The sequence below is a fragment of the Astatotilapia calliptera genome, chromosome 4, assembly GCF_964374335.1.
Source record: "Astatotilapia calliptera chromosome 4, fAstCal68.1, whole genome shotgun sequence".
NCBI classification, from domain to species: Eukaryota; Metazoa; Chordata; class Actinopteri; order Cichliformes; family Cichlidae; genus Astatotilapia; species Astatotilapia calliptera.
In genome coordinates, this window is record NC_137425.1 from 14435843 (window position 1) to 14460538 (window position 24696).

Genomic DNA, 24696 nt, shown 5'->3' on the forward strand with positions numbered 1-24696 from the left:
ATCAACTAACAAATTTCTTTATGTTAGGATTTTATTTTGGACCGCTCTTAAATTTTTATATTTGCCCACCAGGTGGCGCTACTTTTTACAATTCAAAGCATGCAGTAAAATTTCAGAGTTTTTTTTCTGTTTCCCTCAAGGATGCCTTGCTACTGAAATCATAAGTGTGTCCAGGTATTGATGTTAAATTATGGTTTGTGTGTGTGTGTGTGTGTGTGTGTGTGTGTGTGTACCAAGTTTACACATCTTTGTGGGGACCAAAAATTGGAATTTTACTATACTTGTAGGGACCAACAGCCCTTATGGGGACAATCCCCACGAGTTTGAAGGCATTTTTGAGAATCAAAATGTAGTTTAAGTGTCAGGGTTAGAGTTTGGCTAAGGGTTAGGCATTCATTTTTTATAGTTAGGAGTAGGGTAAGCATTATGTCAATTAGATATCCCCAGTAAATGATAAGTAACTTTACAGAGCTTCAAAGATGTCTCAGCAGCAAGAACAAAAAAAAAAGAAAAAAAATAATTGACTTTTTTGAAAATTTGGTTCTTGCTCAGGCAGTTTATGCAGCTGCAGCCATGGTTAGAAGTATGAACAGTACCTCATCCTCCTCTGAGCACTCTGAGGCTGACGTGGAGGCCTCAGAGGTAGAAACAGACGCAGTGACAGGATGGACCTCTCCATCTCCATATTTTGGTTATCCCCATATTTTGTCTCCCACAAAGACTGCAATGCCCTGCTACATCCCAGGAGCCAGAGGTTTGACCCCAGGACCGACACACCCTGCCACCAGCTATGCACTGGTGCTGACGGATGAAATCCTGCAGCAAATTGTGGTTATGAGAACCTGAAAGGAAGAACTGCTTATGTAGAGATGCTCATGTTGGATGGTGTTTATAGGTCAAAAAAAAAATCAGTTCCAATCTGCAGGGTGCTGCTGCAAGCCCCTTTCATCAGCAAATGTAAGGGCAGTGTGACCTTTGCACAGACAGAAAGAGAAGAGCTGGCAGCACCACGTGGAACGCATATAATACTTTTACAGCCATTTGTTTGTGGAAAGGTGGTATTATTTTCGTTAGGATGAGTTAAAAAAAAACAAAAACAAAACAAATCTGACTCTGTATTAAAAATAAAAATGGATGAAAATAAATAAATATAATGACAATAGAATCCTTGAAATGTAGTTTATTTTATTAGTTTGTTTGTTTTTTTTCAATTAAAAAAAAAGAGTGGAGCTGTGCAAACATAATGGCCTTTAAAGGGTTAAAAAAAAAAGAATGATTAATCATCTTTTATACATTTCAGGCTGAAGTAGTTTTAGAAGACTGAGTCATTTAAAGTACAAATTATAATATATAATTTATATAATTTATATATAATATTTCTACAGCGGTTTTTGGGAAAGTGGCATTTTGTCGCTTTAGGGTAAAAAGAGTACGTTTTTTTAAGGCTCATCTAAAGATTAAAGCATTATTCAATATGAAAACAAAACACACCTTTACACAGACACGCACATGGACACACAAACACTGAGCTTCAAAGTGTCCTTGATCCAGGAGAAGGTCAAGAACAGGCAGCTTTGCTGCTGTTTGATGTAGTGACCTGCACAGGGATCACTGGACTTAGAGTGGACTGGTCAGTAAGTGTGTGAGAGTCTGTGAAAGAGTAAAAGAGAGAGAGCACGTGTGTGAGTGTGTGTGTGAGAGAGAGGGGGGGGGAGAGGATTATGAGGGGGGGGGGACCCAGCTGCCCAGTCAATTAGAAAGGGAGTAGTGAGATGGAGAAAGAGATGGAGATAAAAGCGTGGTGCAGGGAGGTGGTGATGATAGAGGGTTTTATAGGATAAAGGGGCGCAAAGAGAAGTCTCAGAACCAAACCGAGGGTCACAGCTTTTAACCCTCTGTGTCATCCACATACACACACTCTAACTGCTTTACAAACAGAAGGGAAGACAGAGATGTACAAAAGTCAGGAAGCCAAATTCTCTCCTGTGTGGACAGTCACTCACAGGGATTGATCTTAGACAGTGACACAGTATGCGCTGCCTTGGGAACTGTCAGGTATTAACTAGCATAATTTTTTTATCCTTAACATTCGACTATCGACATGGATTGTGCCGACAGCACTGACATCAGCTCTGACTGCTGAGATTAGGACCTCTCCAGCTTCTCTCAGGAGGAGTTGGGACCAGCAAGAACCAATGAGAGGTGGTAGGATGTGTTTTCATGATTCCTCCTGCTTCTGTGCATGCAGGACAAAGACAACAATACAAACCAAACTCCCCAAAAACCCAAAGCTATCCCAACTATTTGTGCAGTAAAGCGTATGTGCTGCCTTCAATATGGACTACATGTGAGGGACAAATAACTTTATTCTTAAAATATGATGTAGTATATCATGTCCGAACAAGCTGAAAAATTACTACCACATGAGGTGGACGTGAACCTGCTCAAACTGATGGATGTAGTGATTTTCTTCATGTGGCAATTCGAAGTACCCATGTCTTAAAAACCTTACTGCATATTTTTTTTCCTCCACTTTTACCACTGTAGAGTCTATACATGCAAAGACTTCAGCACCTGCAGTATAAAGTGGCTACATCTTGCACACATACAAGCTTCAGCTCTCACCTGATTGTATGACTACGATATGCAGCTGAAGTCTCTCTGGGGAGTAACTGGACCAGGTGTTGACAGAGGCAGACAGCCAGTCCAGCAGCTGGCCCATATGTTGTCTATAGAGCTCCATCACCGAGTCCAAGCCCTGCACCTTACACAAGAACTGCACACTCTCCAACGCCTGAAGAAGAGAGGGGGTAGGTGGAGCAAAATTAAGTCAACATAAGTTTAGACTGCAAGGTTTACTTGAAATCATGAAGTGTCTATAAAAAAATCAAAAATCAAACAACAAACAAACAAAAAAAGCAGAACTGAGCGGGAGTAAGGCTTAGCAAAGATGAGAGAAAAGTGATAAGAGAATTATTTCAGCTGAACAGCTACTGGTTTCCAATAATTTCAGGAATTCGGATGAGACACAAAAGCATCGTGTGAAGCCATGGGAAGAATAACAGAGCAGACATGACAGGGTCTCACACAGACAACCACTCAGAAACTAAAACATAGATACACAGGATGTCACAAAGGCACAGGAACCGCCAGTACATGCACACACACATCAATAAAGCTGAGCTCAGAGGAAAGGGAAAGAATGAAAGAAAAAAGGGATAGTAAATACTTAGCTGAGTTCTTATGGCAGGGAAACAGACCTATGGGGCACTTAATAATTCCCGTTGTAGTCCCTTAGGGATGGACGGGGACAGATACATTGTTTGAGTCACAAATCGGCTCTTTCAGAAGAGAGCCAGACAACCCTGAGCTGTCCGCTGATGGGAAAGACATGCCCCTTTTCTGGGAAAACAAGTTCTTCTTTTCCTCTGGGTCCGGGAATGCCCAAGGCCATTCTCACCATTCCTCTCTTTCTTAATCCATTCCTTCCCATCTCTTCTCTACTCACTGCTCCCTGTGTGAACATACACACTGATGCAGACAGACATAAACACACTGTCACACTGGTGGCCCATGTGGTGTCTGGTGAGCATCTGTGCCAGTTCCTTCCCGCTCCTCTCCCTATCATTACCCTACGATTGGCGACAAGAAGTTAGATGACATGTTGACCTCAGATGCCACTGGCTTCACTTGTCACTGGTCCTGTTTGTGCTTGGCATGTGGAGCCTGACCACAAGATGAGAGGTAATTTATTACCAGGATATGAGATGGCTTTTTTTCACCTGAGAAGGCTTTATGGAACTAAACGGGGCTTCACTTCTGACACAAACCTGTGTCACAAGTGCAACACAACTCATCCCTCTCCACCCCTATTTCTGTCCGTTTCTTTCATTCTCCACCTTTCCCCCGCCTCCTTTCCACAAAGACTGGATTTAAAGTTCCACTCCAAAGGTGCAATTTCAGCTCCCGTGGCTAAGTGGGTAATTATACAGTTTGAGCCCATGTAAATGCTTACATTCCTCGAATAGCTCTCGTGTCATAAAACCTGCTTACCTTTCTAGTAAAAAAAATTAAAGGGGAAAAACAACAAGTGAAGGGGAAAATTATGTAATTTCAGAGCAAAATATAGACGAGAGCTGCAGGAAGGATGGATCTGGATCTGTGACTTCATGATGTGGATGTTTTCTCACCTTTTCGCTCAGCTGTGGCTCAGTGGAGAAGCTCTGGACAGCGATGAGCACTTGCAGCAGCTGCAGGCTCCCTGAGCTGCAGTCTGACTCACACTGATGCAGCAGCACATCCACACACGCCAGCAACTGCTCCAAGTACATAACCTGTGAGGCGTGGTAGGAATGCATTATTATTAAGACTGTCTTTTCTTTGTGAATTCTAAGAAGCAATCCCGCTTTTTTAACCTGGTGACATCATTCTGGAACAACTAAATGGCCGCTTGTCTCATGTTTCCTACCAGTAATAACAGATGAACAAGATACACAGTAACACAGAGTGAGAACGTTTTTCCCCTCATCTGAAAACACACAAGTGTGTGTGCGATTGCTGACACTTGTCAGGCAGTGTTGTGGTGAGCTCATGTTTAGACAAAGACCTGCAGGTCAGACTAATTTCCATGCCATCACTGGGACCGTGGCCCTTTTTTCCCCTTGTTTTCACACAGCCTGTCATTAGGGTGTCAAGGGGGTAGAGTTAGAAGGAGAGTGAGGGGTGGAAGGTGTAAGTGTGATTGAGAGTGTGTGATTTTGTATGAGTTGTTAAGAGGAAGAATGCCCTCCAGGTGTTTGCTTTGGTCTGCAGGAAGACCGGTTGGGTTTTGAAATGGTTTTGGTGGTAGTTGGCTGACTAGCACTAGGTGGTGCACTCTCTTTTCCCAAATTTGAATCTTGGGATTAATTTCCAAGCAATCAGGGGTTACAGCAAAGTCATATAGCAATGCAAAAATAGACTAGAACAAACACTTAAACACAACTTGCCTGCTGCACCATACACCGGTCTTTGAATGCATTTCTCATGTCATTGACCAGGGTGGGGGATCCCTTCTTATGACTGAGCTTTTCACTGGGACATACACACAGCAGGGGCACCAGGGAAGCAGTACTGGAAATAACGCGGCACACACATTCAGATGCTGCATATTAAACATTCGCAGAAAACAACGATTAGGGCTGGCCGAGAGTGAGGGAGCGGAAAAAGTGGTGCGGTGTAATGACTAGGTGGACACCTGGAGCAGGTCGAGATACACCTGGTTTTATTGGTCTGGGCACGTTCCAGGGGCCCTCATCACCTCGCGTACGTGCATGTGTCCACCGCTGGATGCATCACTTACGATACTCCTCTTTAAGAAGCTATACTAGGACCTGGAATTTCTATCCAATGGGGAACCCCACCCCACTCCACCAACAGCTACCGACATTGCTATAGAAACAGAAAAACAAACACTGGGAGTAGATGCAATATCGACCCTTTGCAGTGAGCTGAAAGTTGCTCTTATGCCTTTTTTGCACTCTTTGTCTGCCCTTCAGTTGAGCAGTGAGCGGTACCCAGCTGTCGCTGATGGCAAGGTGCATGCACACAGGAGACTCGCTAATGTATGAAAGTACGCTTGCTTGTTCAGCAGAATAGTTGATGTTGCGACATTGTGAAGCTTCTCCGTGTGCAGACAAGATGAAAAGACCTTTCTTCTAAATCCTGGCTGTGAAACTCACAGAGCTCTTCCAGCTCTAACTATCTTTACCAATCCACACCAGCCCTGCAGACGTGCTGATGTCTCTATCACCATGGCAGCCTAAAACACAGGGACACCACAGCTGTGAAAGGTGTGTATGATATGATCCACTGCGGCCATGTGGGAGTCATAAGAAAACATAAATTTCACATCTGAACACGGTGGCTTCTTTAACCACCCTCTTTCATGTCCGCTCAAGCTCCTGAAATCATCTTCAATTTATAACCAAAAGTTTTTTTGTTTTTCCACGAAGCATCTGTCATTTATTTTTGTGAGTCGTCCCACCCCCTCTTTCTCAAAATAAAGAAAAGAAAACACAGCTGAAAGAGCCTGTGAGGTTATGTCGTGCAGAAGCATCATATATCAGCTCCTTACAGGGCCTTCAAGTCTGCCTACGCTCACTTTGAAGTTTATTTATATTTAATTTCTTAACAGGCTTCATTGTGTTCAAGTCAGACTTCACCTTCTCCTTTTTCTCTGCCTCTTGTTCAGGTGCCACATAACTCTCTGAAGACTGCACTTATATTTTAAAGTCCTTTAAATGTCTATATTTATAAAAAAATTAAGAATAAAATAAGGTTCTGAGTGTGCCTTACTTTCTATGCTGCCATTGTGCCTGCAGCTGAACAAACTTTTATCCAATAATAATCAAAAGCAGGTCAATCTAAAAGGTATTTGGCATTTTAGTGCAGAGAGATCACCGGCATCCTGAACGCAGGTGGTCCTGTCTCCGTTGGTGTTATTTACAGCTACACGGAGATCTGGCCCGTCTCCATGCTATGAACTCTGTTGTCAAAGAATGTTGCAGGTGCTTTGTCTCTGCCACCTCCCCTGAGCAGTGCTCTGTGCTTTGCCCTCAGAAACAGTGGAGGAGACTGACAGAGTAAGATAGATGGAGAGACAGACAGAGAGGAAGCAGAGGTCTCCCTGCATCTGTGCGACAGCATGTGACTGTCCCATCCGGTTAATTCTTTTTCTGGTTGACCCCACCAGACAGCAACGAGGGAGGACAGAAGGAGGTCAGTTTCCGTATTCATTTATCACCAGCCTTGACCAGTCAGGCTTTGAAATTTCAGGGATTCCTTGAATGGCATGGCTGAACTGCAGTCTGGCGCTAGGAGCTCGCCTGGCTATTAAAAAAACAAAAAGAAAAAACCAAAGCCTTTGCGTTGCCTTGCCTGCTCAGAGGGGTCACAGCAGTCATCCTGGGGTCACATGAATTAGTGATTTTTTGTTATTATTATCTCAAGGAGGAAATTCTTGCAGGGCACTATGAGAAGGGATGGGGTCATGTAGGTCCATATAGGTAGGCCCGTCGTGCGGTTATCTGGCAGACAACTGTTATTGTGAAAGGGAAACATATTTGGCGCTAGAGGAAAAGAGGCATGGAAATGTCTGCTCCGCACACGATAGGAATTTTCCTCTTATTTACAAAGAAAGCCCAAATGTATTTCAGTCACAGTTCATAGCTGCGATTGAGCAGAGGCGGTGCCATCAAAGTGCAATGCTAGATTTGAAAAACACCATGTGGCCCTGAGTGTCACCTTAACAGACTTGGCATTTTGGAGAATTCCTCCACAGTGAACCTCCTGAACTCACCCCATACAGTAGAGCTATTGAAAAGCCTTGAAGACTTTCACCTTATCATCAAACTTATTTCCATAACGGACAAATTACACCAGAAATATATACAGTAGACGATTGCTGCAAAGTCACTGCCAATAATAAGAGCGCTAAGGTACACAGAGAAAGCAGAAAATGACCCTTTATGACACTGCCAAGATCATCTAACATGACTTTAAGAGAAACAGCTGGTGCACACAGACTAGCTGGGATGGGGAAAATCAAAACATGGCTTCCTGTGAGGGAAGGTAAGCTGTCATCAAAACAAGTGTGATTTTAATGTTTTAACTTTTTCAACGTGTCCCTCCCTTACCAGTAAACTTCATACTGGAAATCAGCTAAAAAACAGTAAGAGAATGTGTTTGTAGTGGGCGAGCAGGAGGTACATGGCATTACTGGAAGAACACTCATACTCAGGTAAATAAGTTCAAAACAGGCCAACCACAACGAAACCCGAGCTTCCCTCTGCTGACCTGTTGATATCCCTGGCACACATCGGGCTGGGCCAGAGCGTTGGCGACCTGCTGGATGTGTGGTTTAAGGAGGGGCCTGGAGCATCCTCCGAGCACGGCAGCCAGGACCATGAGGGGGGCCCAAGGGTGGGAGGAAGAGTGTGGGCTGGCCACGTGATCCAGCAGCAGTTTGAGGAAAACAGGTGGAGGGACAAAGGTCCCTATCAGTTTAGCAGCTGCCAGACACTGAAGGTGGAAACAGAGAGGAAGAGAGTCAAGAGCAGAGACCTGAGGGAGTATCGAGGATGATGAGTTTTCCACACATCAAAGATCAGCGTAATCCTCATATGCAAACAGGTGCATCCCAAGTCCTTGAGCCCTGATTGGCCTAGTTCAAATATAGAAGCATGTTTAGACTGACATGAAGAATAACTGCTGACTCAGAAGAAACAGTGCTATTTTACAGTATGTGCAGATGTGAAATTTACTGAATTCCACATTTAAAACAATCAAACAAAAAAATCTTTTAAAAAGTGATGTATAATGTGCTCTACTTCTCTGGTTACTCACATTGTTGACTACGTCCCTCTCACTATCTGTGCAGGCCCGATAGAGGGTCGCCAATAGGGCCGGCAGGTGCTGGATGCAATGGTCCTCGGCGTGGAGCAGCAGCACTGAGAGAAGCTGAGAGGTCTTAACCCGCGTTGGCACCAGCCAATCGGTCACATCGTGTGTGATAGCCGGTACCAGCTTCCCCAGATTTCTCACAACCAGCTCTCTGCAGCCTAACCCTGGACGCTCCACTGCAAGAGAAATTGAAAAATTCACCTAAGCATACTCTGCCACTGTTTGTAATCTGTATTTTCTTTGGAAAAACTCATGTTTTCCGTCTCATTCACTTAGCATTAAGATGGAGAGTTCCAACAGAAAATAGCAGATAATAGAGAGAGATTTGCTTTACAAATTTACTGAACACTCTCCAGGATGCTAGGTTGTGATCAAAAGTATCTCAAATATCACACTAATATAGATATCAAGACCCATAATCGAAAATATTTTCTGTTCAGAGTACATTGCATATGCTTAATTAATTTATGTGTAGTCTACGTGTGAAATCATTTTGTTACGCACATCGTTATGAACTATATGAATCCTTAAAAAGAGCATTTACAGCACAAGAAATGCCACTGATTCACATATTTTCAAAAGTGTGCTGAGTGGGCTCCACATTCTCTAGAAAACCCCCCAAAACCACTTTTTATGACTGAGATTCCGCCAAAAGGGGCTTGTCAGAGCAAAAGTTAACACTTTTCCATATAGCCTTCTACATTTCACTTTTGCTTGTCTTTCTTTTCACTAACCTGCCACCTTATTGCCCTTCTCCTATAGGCACACTAATGAGAGAGGAAGGGAGGACTAAAGGAAGCCAGAGATAAATCAGAGAAACACAACAGGACAAGACCAAACAAGGCCCTTTCTGGTTGTCTCTCACTGTTTGACAGTGACCTCTTCACACTGGGAGGCCCGGGAGATTTATGATCACAAGACAAAAATGGAAAGAAGGACAGAGAGAAACGTGCTCTTCCTTTCCTGTCGCCAGGCAGAACCAGTATTCATTCATACTGTCCCATGTGGAGCAGTGTACAGGATCTTCTTTTTAAAAATGCAGACTTGTGCAACCGAGCTGTGCACATATTTGTCCTGGCCCTCTAGGCAAACTGCAGGCCAACTATTGTGGCCATGTTTCAGGTTCATATTGCTACCAGGCCCGAGGCAAACACTAATCTTTCCAAGCCAGTACCTGCCTTGACAACAAAGCTGTCATAGACTGCATCATTTCTTCTTACTGTACATTATAACTATGAACAGCTGTAATAAAGAGACAAGATTTAGTGGAGTAGGGTGCAGCTATTACATTTAGCTTTACGCTGACATGCAGCTGCTTTAAGAACTTTGAGTCTAGACAAGAAAGTAAAACTCCATATACAGAAAACTTTCTAATCCCTTGTCTCACCACCTACGCGGAGTCGAGGTTGATGCATTACACCGATGCCACCCACTCCACAGCTTATTCTTGTCTTATTTACTAAGATCCCTTGATCACAAACAACAACAGCTTTTAGAACTACTGAGATGGAGAAAAATGTCAATGTCAAAGTTCACCATTCACTCTAGCTTGAACTCTTTACATTATTTACCAAAATACCCAACTGGATGACCACACTCCTTAAAAATTGTAGCATAGGGAAGAAACAACACCTTCAGACCTTCTGATGGGTAATGTGGAGGTGGAGTGAGAAGGAAGTCCATTTTGTCCTTGATGTCATCTTCATTCTCCTTCTCCCACTGTGCGCCTACCTGCTTCCACAGATCAACGGCTAGAAGTCTGAAAGAGGAAACAGAAAGATGAGAAATGAGAAATAATAGTATGGTCATTGTTGTTTGCACTATATTTCATATACATCTAGGTCCAGTGGATCATATGGCCACAGTCAGACAGTTTATATGTAAATGAAATATGTAAATGAAAGAGTGTAAAAACAGTACTGCATAACCAATTACAGCCATTTTTATACACACTTGAACCTGCATTTGGCAGCTGTACACTAGAACTCTAAATATGAGGAACAAATGATGTTTGTGCAAGTGAAGGGGGTTCTTCATTAGGCTGAAAAACCAAAATAAACATTATCAGCAAGCTGGCAAACACTTCAGAAATGACACTGACATTGTTCAGCTGAAAGGCCATAGAAGTCAACTAAAGCGCACCATGGCAGAATTCTTTCACTGGCTAAGAAAACATCTAACACAAAAACCCTCTTGAGGAGAAAGGTCTATCCTTGTTAAGGTTCCAAGAGCATGAAGCCCACATTAGCCTTTCCAAAAAAAACATCTAAACAGGCCCGCACAGTTCTGAGAAAATAATAATTTGGACACATGAAACCCAGATTAACTTTTACTGGAATGATGGGAAGAGATAAGTATGGAGGAGGAGAGAAACATAATTCAAAGCACACCACATAATCTGTCAAACAAAGTGGAGGTAGCGTTGTGGAATGGGCATGTATGACTACTAGTGTTTAGTAATCATGTGACTGCTGATAGAAGTAGCAGAGTGTATTTTACAGTGTACAGAGCTCTCTGCTCAGAGACTGATCAGACAACGCTTTGCAGTGCGAATGGATGATGAAACAAAGCAAACTGCAAAGCAACCTAAGAGTTTCTCACTACAAAGAAATGGGATGTTCTTCAATGACCAAGTCAGGTCACCTGATCTCAACCCAACAGAGCATGCTTTTTCAGTTATTAAATACAGAAACGAATGCAGAGACCCACAAACAAGCAGCAACTGAACATAGCTGTAGTAAAGGTCTGACAATATATCTCAAGGGAAGACACAAAGCATTTGGTGTGTCCATTTGGTGTGTACAGTCAGTGACTCCAAAAGATTTTCACTCAAGTATTACAAACAAATATAAAATTTATTAATTTATCAAATTGGAAATAGGAGAATGTGTATAAAAATGACTGTAATTCTTAACCCCCTAAAAAGCCTTGAATTAAAGTTGAAAACATGCACTTCAGCATCATGTTTGAATTAAAAGCCGCTGTGTTTGTGTAAAGAAATTGTGTCATGTAGTTTCTAAACAGGAAATTACACTACAGAATAAAACTGTGGACTTTAACCTTATTTCTGGGATCTCATCATTGATGATGCTGAGCAGGAGAGGGATGAGTTTGTGAAAATAAGAATATCTGTCTCTGAAGTGCAACAGCCAATCACCGACGACTGCAGTCACAGCTTTTCTCACCTGGATCCAAAGAGAGAATGATAGGGGGGCAAAATTCAGGATCTTCTAAACATAGACAAAATGGTTTTGAGTTTTAGGACAAAAATGTTAATCCATGGTCATGTTATTCCTGGAAGTTTTTCCCTCCAAAAAACTGAACCTGAGGTGAGTCGTCAAACAGTCTCTGCGCCAGGTGAGAGAGCACGTCATCCACTTTTTTCCCACTTCCATGCTGAATGACCGCCCCAGTGGCTTCGATGACAGAAACCCGTACCCGAGTGTGCTGATGAGCAATTGTCAACATGAGGGGCTTAATGAGACACTCGGCTTGCATGTGAAAGTGCTCTGAAGAGAGAGAAGGGAAAAGGATTGCAGTCCATTCAATTGTCTAACTGAAAGCTGGATCATGCAGTGATATAATACACAACTTATGATACATTATCAGACCAAGTACAGTGCTGTGAGAAGTATTTGCACTAATCCAGATTTATTTCCTCTTTTTTGGATACTTGTCAAACTTGGATGTTTCAGATCATCAAACAAATTTTAATATCAGACAAAGGTAACCTGAATAAATAGAAAGTGCATTTTAAAATGATAATTTCATTTACTAAGAAAAATAAGTAATTTAGGTAGAAAATTGAGCTTAATCACAGCCAATTAATGATTTAACCAGAAGCAAGCAATTCTTTTTCTCACAGGGCCAGGTAAGTTTAAATTGTTTTCCCCTTAATAAATGAAACCATCATTTACAAACAGCATTGTGCATTTACTCGGGTATTCTTTGTCTAATATTAACATTCATTTGACGATGTGAAACACGTCAGTGTGCCTACGGGATCTGTTCAGGCAAAACAAGCAACTACTGACTGCTCTAGTTGCCCAGCACAAAAACGTCACTCTTGCCATTTAATATAAGTGCGGAGGCACCTGCGCAGTACAGGAAAGAGAGCTGTTGGGCCCCAAACATGTCTGCGTGCTTCGAAACCATGGTAACCAGCTTTCTCCACAGCCACAACAAAACCCATTCACCAACCTGGCACACACTTCGCAAAGTTCACGGTGCACTTGCAGCTTTCACGTTTAACATCGGGGAAAGGGTCTACGATGGTTCTCTGCAGTATGTTGATCACTTCGCTCAGATAGGGTGCTAAATTCTTCCCGCACACTTCCACTATTAGAGTTAGCATTTCCACGGCCGACAGGCGAAGTTCCTCCGCCGGCTCCAGGATCTCCTTCTCCCCAAATCGCTGAGCCAAGCAGGGCATGAGATAAGGCAGCGATTCCTCCGGCTTCGGGACACATCGGATAAACTCTGTCAAAACCGCTATAGTAGTTTCTCTGCATCTTTCCATTGGGTCTGACAGGCATTTAAGGAGAGGCTTGATGAGGGAAGAAAAGACTTCCTGTAAGGCGCTGCTGGACAGTCCTTTATCAACCGTCTCCTTCTTGATCGCCTCCAGAGCTCTTTTTCTTGTCGCCTTGTTGTCTTCGTTCAGACAATTTAAATGTCGGGCGAGTCCTCTCAAAACTTCAGAGGAAGCATGCTCGTCTCCAGTCGCCATCGCCGCCATCTTGGCTGTCGTTATGGCAACCGGCATTCGCACGACAAACAAACGACTGCTTTACGATAGTTTCAGATTCAAAAATATGAAACTTTATTTACATTCGCAAACACAAGATTATCATGGTGGCATCTAGGGCTATTCAGATGTTTTCATATATTATTACAGCAGACAGAAGAGATGTTCCAATACAAACACAAATTAAAGAACAAAAAATAGAAATCAATAAAATAATAATAATAATAATAATAAAAAAAACACTAAAACACACACACACACACACACACACACACAAACACAACCCCCCCCCCCCCCCCAATTAAAAGTTCACCAAATTGCCAAAACAGAATGAAAATGACATACACAATGATTTTATTTGAAGTCTCCCAGCTATACAAACTGTATATTCTGTAAATTTGCCAGGTTTGGCTTACAATTAAACTTACAATTGCGGTCAGACACTCATCATGGCCATAAATCTCATGGCTATTTGGAGATTTTAATGACTTCCTTAAACTGTTTGTTTTTCAGTGTTGGAATCCAATACAGTATACATTTATTTAGGATTTTCTCTAATCCATGCAGGTTCAAAAGTATACATACAAGCTCAAATACATACACTTGATAAGTGGTGCTGAAAGTACTGTGTCTTTAATTTGACATGGCCAAAGTCTATTAACTTCTCATCAGTGATCATGATGGACTGCTTATTTCTATGACCAACACTCAAAACAACAGGAAAATCCACAGAACTCAGTGAAGATCTAAGAAGAATTGTAGATTTGCACAAGTTGGGAAGGTCTCTTGGAGCCAAATCTAAACAACTATGGGCAGAAATCTGTGCCATCAGAAACTGAATTTGAATAAGTTCAATTTGAATTTGAATTGCTCAGATTGAATCTGAATTGTAACTTGAATAAATGCTTTTGAAAACTGAATTTGAATTAGTCTAATTTGAAATTGAATTTATGGTTTGAAAATGATCATCACTAAATTGAAATTGCATTTTATATTTTGAAAATGAATAGATTTGCTTTGAAACTGCATTTTATCCTTTAAAAATTCAGCTCTCGAATAATTTCAGTTTCACTTCTCACCATTCAGTTTCAGTTCTACAATTCAATTTCAGTTCCAAAATTCAGTTTTTTGGAACTTACATCCTTACATCCGGTTCAAGCGCAGATTAATAGAACTACGTTTTACTAGCGGACCGAAAGTGTTACTGATGGGAATCTACAGCATGTTGAGCTGAATTAAGACTTCAGAAGTCATTCGTCATGTCGAATGACCAGCGGATAAACTCTCAGGTTGGTAATAAATGTATTACATGTATAAGAACAAGCGTCATGTTAACAAATGATAGCCATAAGGTAACTTTTGTGCTTATTGTAGCTGTTAGCTAAAAACGCTAATTTAGCGTAGTTTGCCCTGAATTCAGCTTTGACAACAAATATGATCGACTGTTTCTAGTAGAATTCCAAGGTTGTCATCTTGGACCCTCTCAGAGTACCCCCTCTGTATGCTTGCAGAGACCCCTACAGTAGGGAAACATGCAAAACAGTGTCCAAACCTTTGTATTTTAGCTTTATTTATGTCTTACACAGCATCCCAACTCTGTAGCTAACTTAATAACTTTAGCTAACTTAATAACTTTAGCTAAAGTGAATAGTTAGTCTAATTCATTAGTGCAGCATTACTGGGTCACCTCTGTTTGAAGTGATATAATATGATATACAACTATCACTGAAACAGCAAACTTTGTAAATAAGCAAACAACACTTCTCATTCTCTAAACGTTTGGCCACAGCTGTAGATTACACTATCAGTGCTTGTTCACTCTTGACAATAATTACATTTCTAAATTCTCTTTGTGCATTTACAGGTAAACAATATCTAATATTTTATCTAAATGACTGCTTTGTCTTTTAAAAAGGGTGAAGAGCCTGATGCCAGTGACAGTCCAGTTCTACTCTAAGTACATCCTTACAGTGGCTCACAGGACAAGGCCACATTCTTGTCCTGCCAGAAGAGAAGAGAAGAGAAACTTCAGAGTCTTCATGCAGTTCAACCACACCTGTCATATTCCATATGACAGGGGTCTCAAACTCCAGTCCTCGAGGGCATGGAAAAGTTGCATGACACCGACCCTCGAGGACTGGAGTTTGAGACCCCTGCCGTATGGTGTTCATGCTGTTTTCTACCACACAGTTACAGCATGTCTGACTGCCTGTTCAGCATGTGCAAAAATATATGATGAGTTTAAGCATGTGATGACTAAGGCCTTCCATTATGGTGTTTGTCATCACATGTCACAGACATCTGGATGATCATTTGGAATAAACAAAAAACTTGTTACTTCATCTTTTATCTTTATTATTATTATTGTTCTTATTTTACACTTTTCATTGTTAGGCATTAGGTTTATTTGTAGTAGTCCTTTCCAACGTCTTTCCCTCTTCCATGTTACTGTGTCAGCTTGTCAGGATCTATTTGGGTTTGGAAGTGGAACAGAAAGTAAAGAAATCCAAAGTGCCATTAAAACCAGGAGACGTTCTTATATTTCAGAAGAAGGGATTAATTCAAAAGAAATGACCTCAATGCCATATTTTATTTAGGAACCCGAGAGAGCACTTTGCAAAATAACACATTCTTATAATTTCACCCTCAGATGAGCCAAGCTACAACTGTCAGGGAAGGTGATGTAGGTACAGAGCATATGAGAGTGGTTAAGTTAATGTCTCTTGTCTAGATGAAGGCACAATACGGATCAATGGCAAGGCGTAGAGATTCAGTGTCTTCAGTGGACACTCCATTTCTGGCACAAAACACCTGTAAAAGATGGTCGATTTAGGAGGTGACCCGACAACTTCAGCCTGTCAAACATATTAATGGAGCAGTATGCTTTAAAAAAAAAAAAAAAAAAAAAAAATCAAATTAAGCATGCATTCAGTACCCTAAGAATTATTATGGTAGTTAAACACAGTGATAGTTGTATATCACTTCAAACAGAGGTGATCCAGTAATGCTGCACTAATGAATTAGACTAACTATTCACTTTAGCTAAAGTTATCAAGTTAGCTACAGAGTTGGGATGCTGTGTAAGACATAAATAAAGCTAAAATACAAAGGTTTGGACACTGTTTTGCATGTTTCCCTACTGTAGGGGTCTCTGCAAGCATACAGAGGGGGTACTCTGAGAGGGTCCAAGATGACAACCTTGGAATTCTACTAGAAACAGTCGATCATATTTGTTGTCAAAGCTGAATTCAGGGCAAACTACGCTAAATTAGCGTTTTTAGCTAACAGCTACAATAAGCACAAAAGTTACCTTATGGCTATCATTTGTTAACATGACGCTTGTTCTTATACATGTAATACATTTATTACCAACCTGAGAGTTTATCCGCTGGTCATTCGACATGACGAATGACTTCTGAAGTCTTAATTCAGCTCAACATGCTGTAGATTCCCGTCAGTAACACTTTCGGTCCGCTAGTAAAACGTAGTTCTATTAATCTGCGCTTGAACCGGAACCGGATGTAAGTTCCAAAAAACTGAATTTTGGAACTGAAATTGAATTGTAGAACTGAAACTGAATGGTGAGAAGTGAAACTGAAATTATTCGAGAGCTGAATTTTTAAAGGATAAAATTCAGTTTCAAAGCAAATCAATTCATTTTCAAAATATAAATTCAATTTCAATTTAGACTAATTCAAATTCAGTTTTCAAAAGCATTTATTCAAGTTACAATTCAGATTCAATCTGAGCAATTCAAATTCAAATTGAACTTATTCAAATTCAGTTTCTGATGGCACAGATTTCTGCCCAGAGAAATGACCACTTCAATTCACTTCAGTCAATTATGATCAACAAGAAGTATAGGATTCTTACTTCACAAGGAAGGACAATTTACACATATTGAACAATTTAAGTAGGTGTACAGTGGGGCAAAAAAGTATTTAGTCAGCCACCGATTGTGCAAGTTCCCCCACTTAAAATGATGACAGAGGTCAGTAATTTGCACCAGAGGTACACTTCAACTGTGAGAGACAGAATGTGAAAAAAAAAATCCATGAATTCACATGGTAGGATTTGTAAAGAATTTATTCGTAAATTAGGGTGGAAAATAAGTATTTGGTCAGCTCAAACAAGGAAAATCTCTGGCTCTCACAGACCTGTAACCTCTTCTGTAAGAAGCTTTTCTGTCCCCCACTCGTTACCTGTATGAATGGCACCTGTTTGAACTCATCATCTGTATAAAAGACACCTGTCCACAGCCTCAAACAGTCAGACTCCAAACGCCGCCATGGCCAAGACCAAAGAGCTTTCGAAGGACACCAGGAAAAGTATTGTAGACCTGCACCAGACTGGGAAGAGTGAATCTACAATAGGCAAGCAGCTTGGTGTGAAAAAATCAACTGTGGGAGCAATCATCAGAAAATGGAAGACATACAAGACCACTGATAATCTCCCTCGATCTGGGGCTCCACGCAAGATCTCATCCCGTGGGGTCAAAATGATCATGAGAACGGTGAGCAAAGATCCCAGAACCACACGGGGGGACCTGGTGAATGACCTGCAGAGAGCTGGGACCAAAGTAACAAAGGTCACCATCAGTAACACACTACAACGGCAGGGAATCAAATCCCGCAGTGCCAGACGTGTTCCGCTGCTGAAGCCAGTGCATGTCCAGGCCCGTCTGAAGTTTGCCAGAGAGCACATGGATGATACAGCAGAGGATTGGGAGAATGTCATGTGGTCAGATGAAACCAAAGTAGAACTTTTTGGTATAAACTCAACTCGTCGTGTTTGGAGGAAGAAGAATACTGAGTTGCATCCCAAGAACACCATACCTACTGTGAAGCATGGGGGTGGAAACATCATGCTATGGGGCTGTTTTTCTGCCAAGGGGACAGGACGACTGATCCGTGTTGAGGACAGAATGAATGGGGCCATGTATCGTGAGATTTTGAGCCAAAACCTCCTTCCATCAGTGAGAACTTTGAAGATGAAACGAGGCTGGGTCTTCCAACATGACAATGATCCAAAACACACCGCCCGGGCAACAAAGGAGTGGCTCCGTAAGAAGCATTTGAAAGTCCTGGAGTGGCCTAGCCAGTCTCCAGACCTCAACCCCATAGAAAATCTGTGGCGGGAGTTGAAAGTCCGTGTTGCTCGGCGACAGCCCCAAAACATCACTGCTCTCGAGAAGATCTGCATGGAGGAATGGGCCAAAATACCAGCTACTGTGTGTGCAAACCTGGTAAAGACCTATAGTAAACGTTTGACCTCTGTTATTGCCAACAAAGGTTATGTTACAAAGTATTGAGTTGTATTTTTGTTATTGACCAAATACTTATTTTCCACCCTAATTTACAAATAAATTCTTTACAAATCCTACCATGTGGATTTATGGATTTTTTTTTTTTTCACATTCTGTCTCTCACAGTTGAAGTGTACCTCTGGTGCAAATTACTGACCCCTGTCATCATTTTAGGTGGGGGAACTTGCACAATCGGTGGCTGACTAAATACCTTTTTGCCCCACTGTATGTATATATGTGAGCCTTTATGTATACTTTATGTATACTTTTTGTGGATTTAAAAAAAACAAACAAAAACCTCAAATTAAACTTGTGCACCCAGTTCTTGTTCTCTTCAGTCATTAGAGATGTATAATGTCCAGTCATTCCACCCTGAAAAAGAACAGATCAAAATCCCAAATTACCATGACATTCATGCCCATAATGAGTTTATGTAAACTTCAGACCAGAACTGCTGATAATTAGAAAGCTATTTGTGTAGTGCTTGTGTACACTGGAGTCAAGAGACATGACAAAGGAAAGACACAGAGAGAGGTGGAGTGAGGTAATTAATTACCTATGTGTTTAACAAAACCGCCCCAACACAATAGATAATATAAACAAGTATTATCAGTACTGCGGGTTTGTGAGTGCATAGGATAATCATATCACAAAAATATAATCACAATCATATAATGATATGACAATCATATGGCATGATAATATTTTATTATCAGTAATAATGAAGAATGGTGAACAAGGTGGACAACAAGCAAAAATGCATGATGGAGATGACCTTTTAAAAGTCTGAGAAAATGTGGGCGTTTTATATGAGAATATTCATAATGCAGAACCTTTGACACACTTATAACAGAACCAGGTGGCATTTGTTGGGGGGTTGGGCACAGAGACTAGTGTCTCAGTTTTAGATTAGAATGGTTTCTGAGGCTTTAAATCCAGTGTTATTTAGCCGTAGGACTAATCATGTGGTGGGAAAGCATGCATATACGTCATAAAAATGTGATATTAGGCCTGTAGCTGCAGAGCAGTGAGGGTGTAACCCCAAAGACTATGATGGAGACGTTCATACTTGGAAATGAACGCCTCTAAGTAATACTAATACTACTACTACTAATAATAATAATAGCAGCACAGTTCTTTTTTGTGTGGTTATTTCCTCTAAGGGTGTTTAATCTGTAAATGCGCTGCCGCGTGCTCGCTGGCCTCGAGAGAGCGCCGCTGCGGTCGAGGAGATGACAGATTGACGTCATCGAGACTGACGCAGAGCGAGCGAGAGGTAGCGGTGAGGCAGAGGCAGCAACAGCAGCATCCCAGCTAACGAAAGGCACCTCATCAATCTCTTACCAACCAGCGAGGTGTTTTTTCCTCCACATCCTCCACAAATAACGGTAGGGACACGAGCGCGAGCAAGGACTGAACCGTGTCTACGAAATAGCGGTGGGGTGGTTTTAGACCGGGCTCGTGATGCTTTATGCTGTCGCCGTAATTCCCCCTTCGTTGTGGTTTGGTTGTCATTGTAAGGTTAGCAACTCTGGCTGTGTTAGCTGTGTATTGAATGCAGACGAGCAGGTGTTCGGTTTCATCACAAGCGCCACAGTTTACACAGTTAAAATTGTTCCGTGTGGACATCGCTGCTGGTGTATTTGTTGTGAATGAAGCTGCAGCCTGATGTCACCCTCAAAGTCATGCTCGAGTCTGGTTTATTATGCAGAAATAACGATACGGTTAACGTGATTTCCCTTTGAGGAAGTGATTCAGGGTAGTTAACTGTTAGCTAGCTACACCTGCCCAGCTTCCTGTCTTGATTTGAGACGTATTGCACAATTATCTGCAATCAGACATAGGCTACTAGCATTTGTTAGTAGTCATGTGTTGTTATATAATTACCATTGCCTCCACCTGCTGAAGTATTTAGTTTCACAAATAAAGGCACTACTTTCCAGTATTTCAATGTTCAGTCATGTTTATCCGCCACGAAAAATAGGCCGTGTTCCAGTGGACCTCCATTGATAGTAAGTTAAGTTCTGTTAGATGTGTTTACATTAACTTTTTTTTTATCGGTTTCAATTACATTGATTTCAATTGAACTTTATTTATATAGCACCAAATCACAACAACAGTTGCCTCAAAGCACTTTATATTGCAAAGTAAAGACCCTGCAATGTTAGAGAGGAAACCCCAACAGTTATATGCCCCCCACCCCATGATCAAACATTGGGCGACAGTGGGAAGGAAAAACTTCCTTTTAACAGGGAGAAACCTCTAGCAGAACTGGAGTCAGAGAGGGACAGCCATCTGCTATAACCAGTTGTGGGCAAGGAGAAGAAGTCAGGAAAAAAAACACCGTGGAAGAGTGTAATAATAATAATAATAATAATAATGGTTACATACAAAGTTGTGTATAAACACATAGTGGTGAGGGAAGAAAAAATGCTTAGTGAATCATTGCCCCTAGCCCCCAGCAACCTAGGCCTATTCCAGCAAACTGCTTTGTAGGGGTGATATAGTACTATGAGGTCTTTAAGATAAAGCACGGTCTGATTAATCAAGATCTTCTAACAAACAGACACAAGAGTTACACTTCTTTTCTACCATCTAGAAGCAGATGATAATATCCTCTATCTTTAGAATCTGTAACTTTATATTCTAAACACAAATGTATATTTTTAGGACAAACACTTGAAAATTGTTAGTGGCAGTAATAACAAGATCAGATTGTCTATTTTGGGCAATCTTCTAAATTAAAACATTCTACCTAGTTCTACAACTTATAGATTTGCTTTGTTATTTATACTTATATTTTGTTTAGTAAAGGGAATAAACTGGCAACAGCCTCTGTTGTCACAAAACGTCATACCTTGCTCGCAGGGTTGCCTTTTTGTGCAAGAAGTATAAAAAAAAACTGGTGAAATTTTAAGTCACCTGCTTCCCACGATCTATTCCCCCTCCAAATCTCTCCCCTGTGTCCGTCATATCTCATTATACACTCCTCATTTTGCCCCTCCTTCTATTTTTCTGCTCTCCTCAGCCCTCTTCTCCCCCCCGCTACATTGTTCTCCCTGCTATCCTCCTCTGGCTTCCCTGCCCTCCTCTCATGGTCCACCCTGTTTCTCTCCCACTGCCACAGAGATAAAAGATAAGATGGCCACCTCCTCCTCCACTCTGGAAGAAGACGAAAGTTTGAAGGGCTGTGAAATTTTCGTGCAGAAGCACAACATCCAGCAGATCCTCAAAGAGTGCATTGTGAACCTCTGCATCGCTAAGCCTGAGCGTCCTATGAAGTTCCTGCGGGAGCATTTTGAAAAGCTGGAGAAGGTTGGTGATGACAAAGTTTTGAGAGTCTCTGTGTCTAATGTGTGGAAACTGTTTTTTTTTTAATGGGGTGACTTTGGGTTAATTGTGATTGTATTACGTGACATGCACTTTTCCTGCAGTGTAACTCTATTTGTGGATAATAATGATAGTAATGTGGCTGGTTTGAATGAAGTAGTCTTAAGCTGAATCACATAAGGTGGAATTCTTTTTGAAATCAACATCTTCTGTAACTTGCTGGTATTGTATGTGTTTGTGAGGAAAATACACCTTCTTTTTTGGCCTCCTAATTTGTTACATTACATCTGCTCACCCAACGTTTGTACTACTGTATGAATACGTCAGTACCATCCCAGTTAGTTAGAGCATTAAAAACAGACGGTGCCCAAATTATTATCTTGGACTTTTCATTTTCCATCTCATAATAGGAGAATCCATTAGGGAATGCAAGAGGAGCACCCAGTGTCCCGCTTGCAGACTCAGACAGCAGACTTTTTGTATTTGCCCATCTCACTCTCTCAGTCTGTCTGTCTCTGAGCAGGGAGACAAAAGAGATGGCACATCCATTAAAAGATTAGAGGAGAGTTGGCTGTTTTGAATACAGACAAATGAAAGATCAGAGCTAGAAAACAGGTTAAAACAGGGGGTAATCTTTGTAGCTCAGTCCCTGTAGCTTAAACGCAACGTGACTGCTCAGTGTGTGTGTGTGTGTGTGTGTGTGTGTGTGTGTGTGTGTGTGTGTGTATGCATCTGGCACTAGTACAGCAGTAAGATGTTTTTACAAAAAAGTTGCTTCCTTAAGTCTTCCTTTATTTATAAGACGCTTGTTGAGTTAAATTAACTGAACGGAAGCACATAAAAAAGTTCAAATGTTTCAACCCTCTCTGAAGTGTCATACCTCAAATGCAAATGAAGCACTCTCCAAACTAGGGAATATTTTGGAGCATTTAGCTTAAATGGATGTACTTTCTTGGTGTTTGGCTTCGATCATTCGGAGAATCGTGCGTTTGGGCAGTTCATTCATAAGCAGATCATAGGATTTGTGTGTTTGAACAATGGGCTTTACTCTTACAAGTGGTTCATTAAGATGTGTTATTTGGGACTGAAGGCTATTAATGGTGGTCTCAGGAGGGCTTTGCTTTAGAAATGCATTTCCAACAAGAGAAGTTATCGCGAAGAGAGATCAGATAGAGCTGATAGTGATTCTCACCATGCTCATGTCCGGGTGAAGGTATCCATCTTTCTTCTGTAGGTATGTATGTGTGTTTGTGTGTGTGTGTTTTGCACTGTCTTTGTAAGAATGACTGGATTACACTTAATTCTAAATGCTTGACTAAGAATTTCCCCTCACATTCAAGAAAATGTCTTGTGTTCAGTTGGTTATTACCCTGGCTTGTTTTTGTTTTTTAAAAATCTCTTTTAATACTATAGTTTTAATCTTTAGGACTGAATCAACAACAATGACAAAGTTCAAGGTCAAGCAGGGCTCTTTAGCTTGTATGTCCTGAAATTGTTGGTGTATTTGCGTCTTAAGAACAAAGAGCAGCAAGTTGAGGTCAAGCAGCGTTAGAGTCAAAACGAGAACACTGTTGATATTAGAGCTGCTGCTGGTGTTGATGGGGACTGTAATGCTGCATAGCCAGAGAGGCAGCATGAATACAAATCAATGTGATAGAGCTCAGCAGAAACAAGCTGTTTGTGCGTCACCTTGTGTGTATCCCATTACAATAACAACCTATCATGTTAAGAAAAGACATACTGCACAGTGTGTAAGAAATAGGGATACATTTGACATGAGTGTTTTGTACATGTTTTACATCATTAATAAGTATGTGATCTAAAGTGCTATTCTTCTTAGAGGGAAAGAAATATGAAAGAGAATTATTGTAATACCTAAATAGTGAGCATAGAAAAGAGGATATAATTAATACAAGCTGTAAAAGTGGCTGGATGGAGTAAATGCATGCAACATGCAGGACTGTATAAATGTATACAGTCATTGTGAATGACAGGAGCCTTGAGGCGGCTGTTGTTGTGATTTGGCGCTATATAAATAAAATTGAATTGAATTGAACTATGCAGTACATATCCATCAAAAGTCTTTATAATAAGTAGGGGTGTGGGTAAGAAATATATACAGCATAATATTGAAATATTTTGAATGAAAATACGTTTTCTTAATTAAATTAAAATACTCTGGGGATATTAAGTGTATGAGATGAGCCTTCTTGTTCAATTATCCTGAGATGATGCTAGTTGGGGAACTATCGAATTGGCTCAACAAAAAGCCATCAAACACTGGGCACACTTAACTTGACAAAGCTACCTTGTAATACTGAGCAAGCTCTGTGCTGAGTCCCAAAAGTAAAAATAGGATAGCAACCTCCTTGCGTTAGCAGAAAAATTGGTGGTTGCTTGGTGATTATATTATACATTCTGGGACTGATTGCAACCTGTGGTAAGTAAATGGTTGCTCATTGCTTGAGTGATCACAAAGCGATTGTACAGGTTGCTTGATAGGAGGCAACCTTTCTGCAAACAATCACAGTCTGACTTGGGTTGGCTGCTATCATCTTCAGAGGGACGGTCCAAGATTTGCAAATAATTATTATCTAATTTATAAATGCAGACTGACTATCAACATGTTGCCATTTTTATCAATGAGTACAACATGACTCAGCAGCCTGCCAGCTGGTTGTAATCTGGTTATATTTCTGTAGAACGGGAAGGCAGCAGAGCACAACTGTAATAGTTAAATGTGAATTTCTGTTAAGTGTGAATTTCTTTCTATGCACACAGCAACATATGTGGTTTTCGATGTTTTATCACAGGTAATTGCTTTATCATCAGAAACAGATTGCATGTAATTACAAACTTGATCGACAAAGTT

At 41.1% G+C, this 24696-nt stretch overlaps 2 protein-coding genes and 1 long non-coding RNA gene across 6 annotated transcripts in view; 2 read left to right on the forward strand and 1 right to left on the reverse strand.

Annotated features, from left to right (window-relative positions):
• dnaaf5 (dynein axonemal assembly factor 5) overlaps positions 1 to 13490 on the reverse strand; it is a 31140-nt gene extending 17650 nt beyond the window's left edge. Inside the window, exons 1-8 of the mRNA XM_026164966.2 lie at positions 12643 to 13490; positions 11767 to 11951; positions 11503 to 11627; positions 10083 to 10201; positions 8386 to 8618; positions 7837 to 8061; positions 4191 to 4334; positions 2626 to 2794 (exon numbers count right to left, since the gene is read on the reverse strand). Of these exons, the coding sequence (XP_026020751.2) occupies positions 2626 to 2794; positions 4191 to 4334; positions 7837 to 8061; positions 8386 to 8618; positions 10083 to 10201; positions 11503 to 11627; positions 11767 to 11951; positions 12643 to 13207 (1765 nt within the window). The 5' untranslated portion in view covers positions 13208 to 13490. The remainder of the gene's footprint in view (positions 1 to 2625; positions 2795 to 4190; positions 4335 to 7836; positions 8062 to 8385; positions 8619 to 10082; positions 10202 to 11502; positions 11628 to 11766; positions 11952 to 12642) is intronic.
• An 873-nt stretch (positions 13491 to 14363) lies between these two features.
• LOC145428548 (uncharacterized) lies at positions 14364 to 15531 on the forward strand. The gene is made up of 2 exons (XR_013908841.1): positions 14364 to 14478; positions 15105 to 15531. It is a non-coding gene; the product is annotated as an uncharacterized LOC145428548 (long non-coding RNA).
• A 4175-nt stretch (positions 15532 to 19706) lies between these two features.
• Positions 19707 to 24696, forward strand: part of prkar1b (protein kinase, cAMP-dependent, regulatory, type I, beta) — a 68024-nt gene continuing 63034 nt past the window's right edge. Inside the window, exons 1-2 of one of the 4 annotated variants that reach the window (XM_080300888.1) lie at positions 19707 to 19882; positions 21523 to 21809. In XM_080300888.1, coding sequence (XP_080157014.1) covers positions 21636 to 21809 — 174 coding nt within the window. In that variant the 5' untranslated portion in view covers positions 19707 to 19882; positions 21523 to 21635. Of the gene's footprint in view, positions 19883 to 20482; positions 20507 to 21522; positions 21810 to 22941; positions 23059 to 24696 lie in introns of those variants that run through there. The other 3 variants (XM_026164970.2, XM_026164971.2, XM_080300889.1) reach the window with 3 other exon arrangements.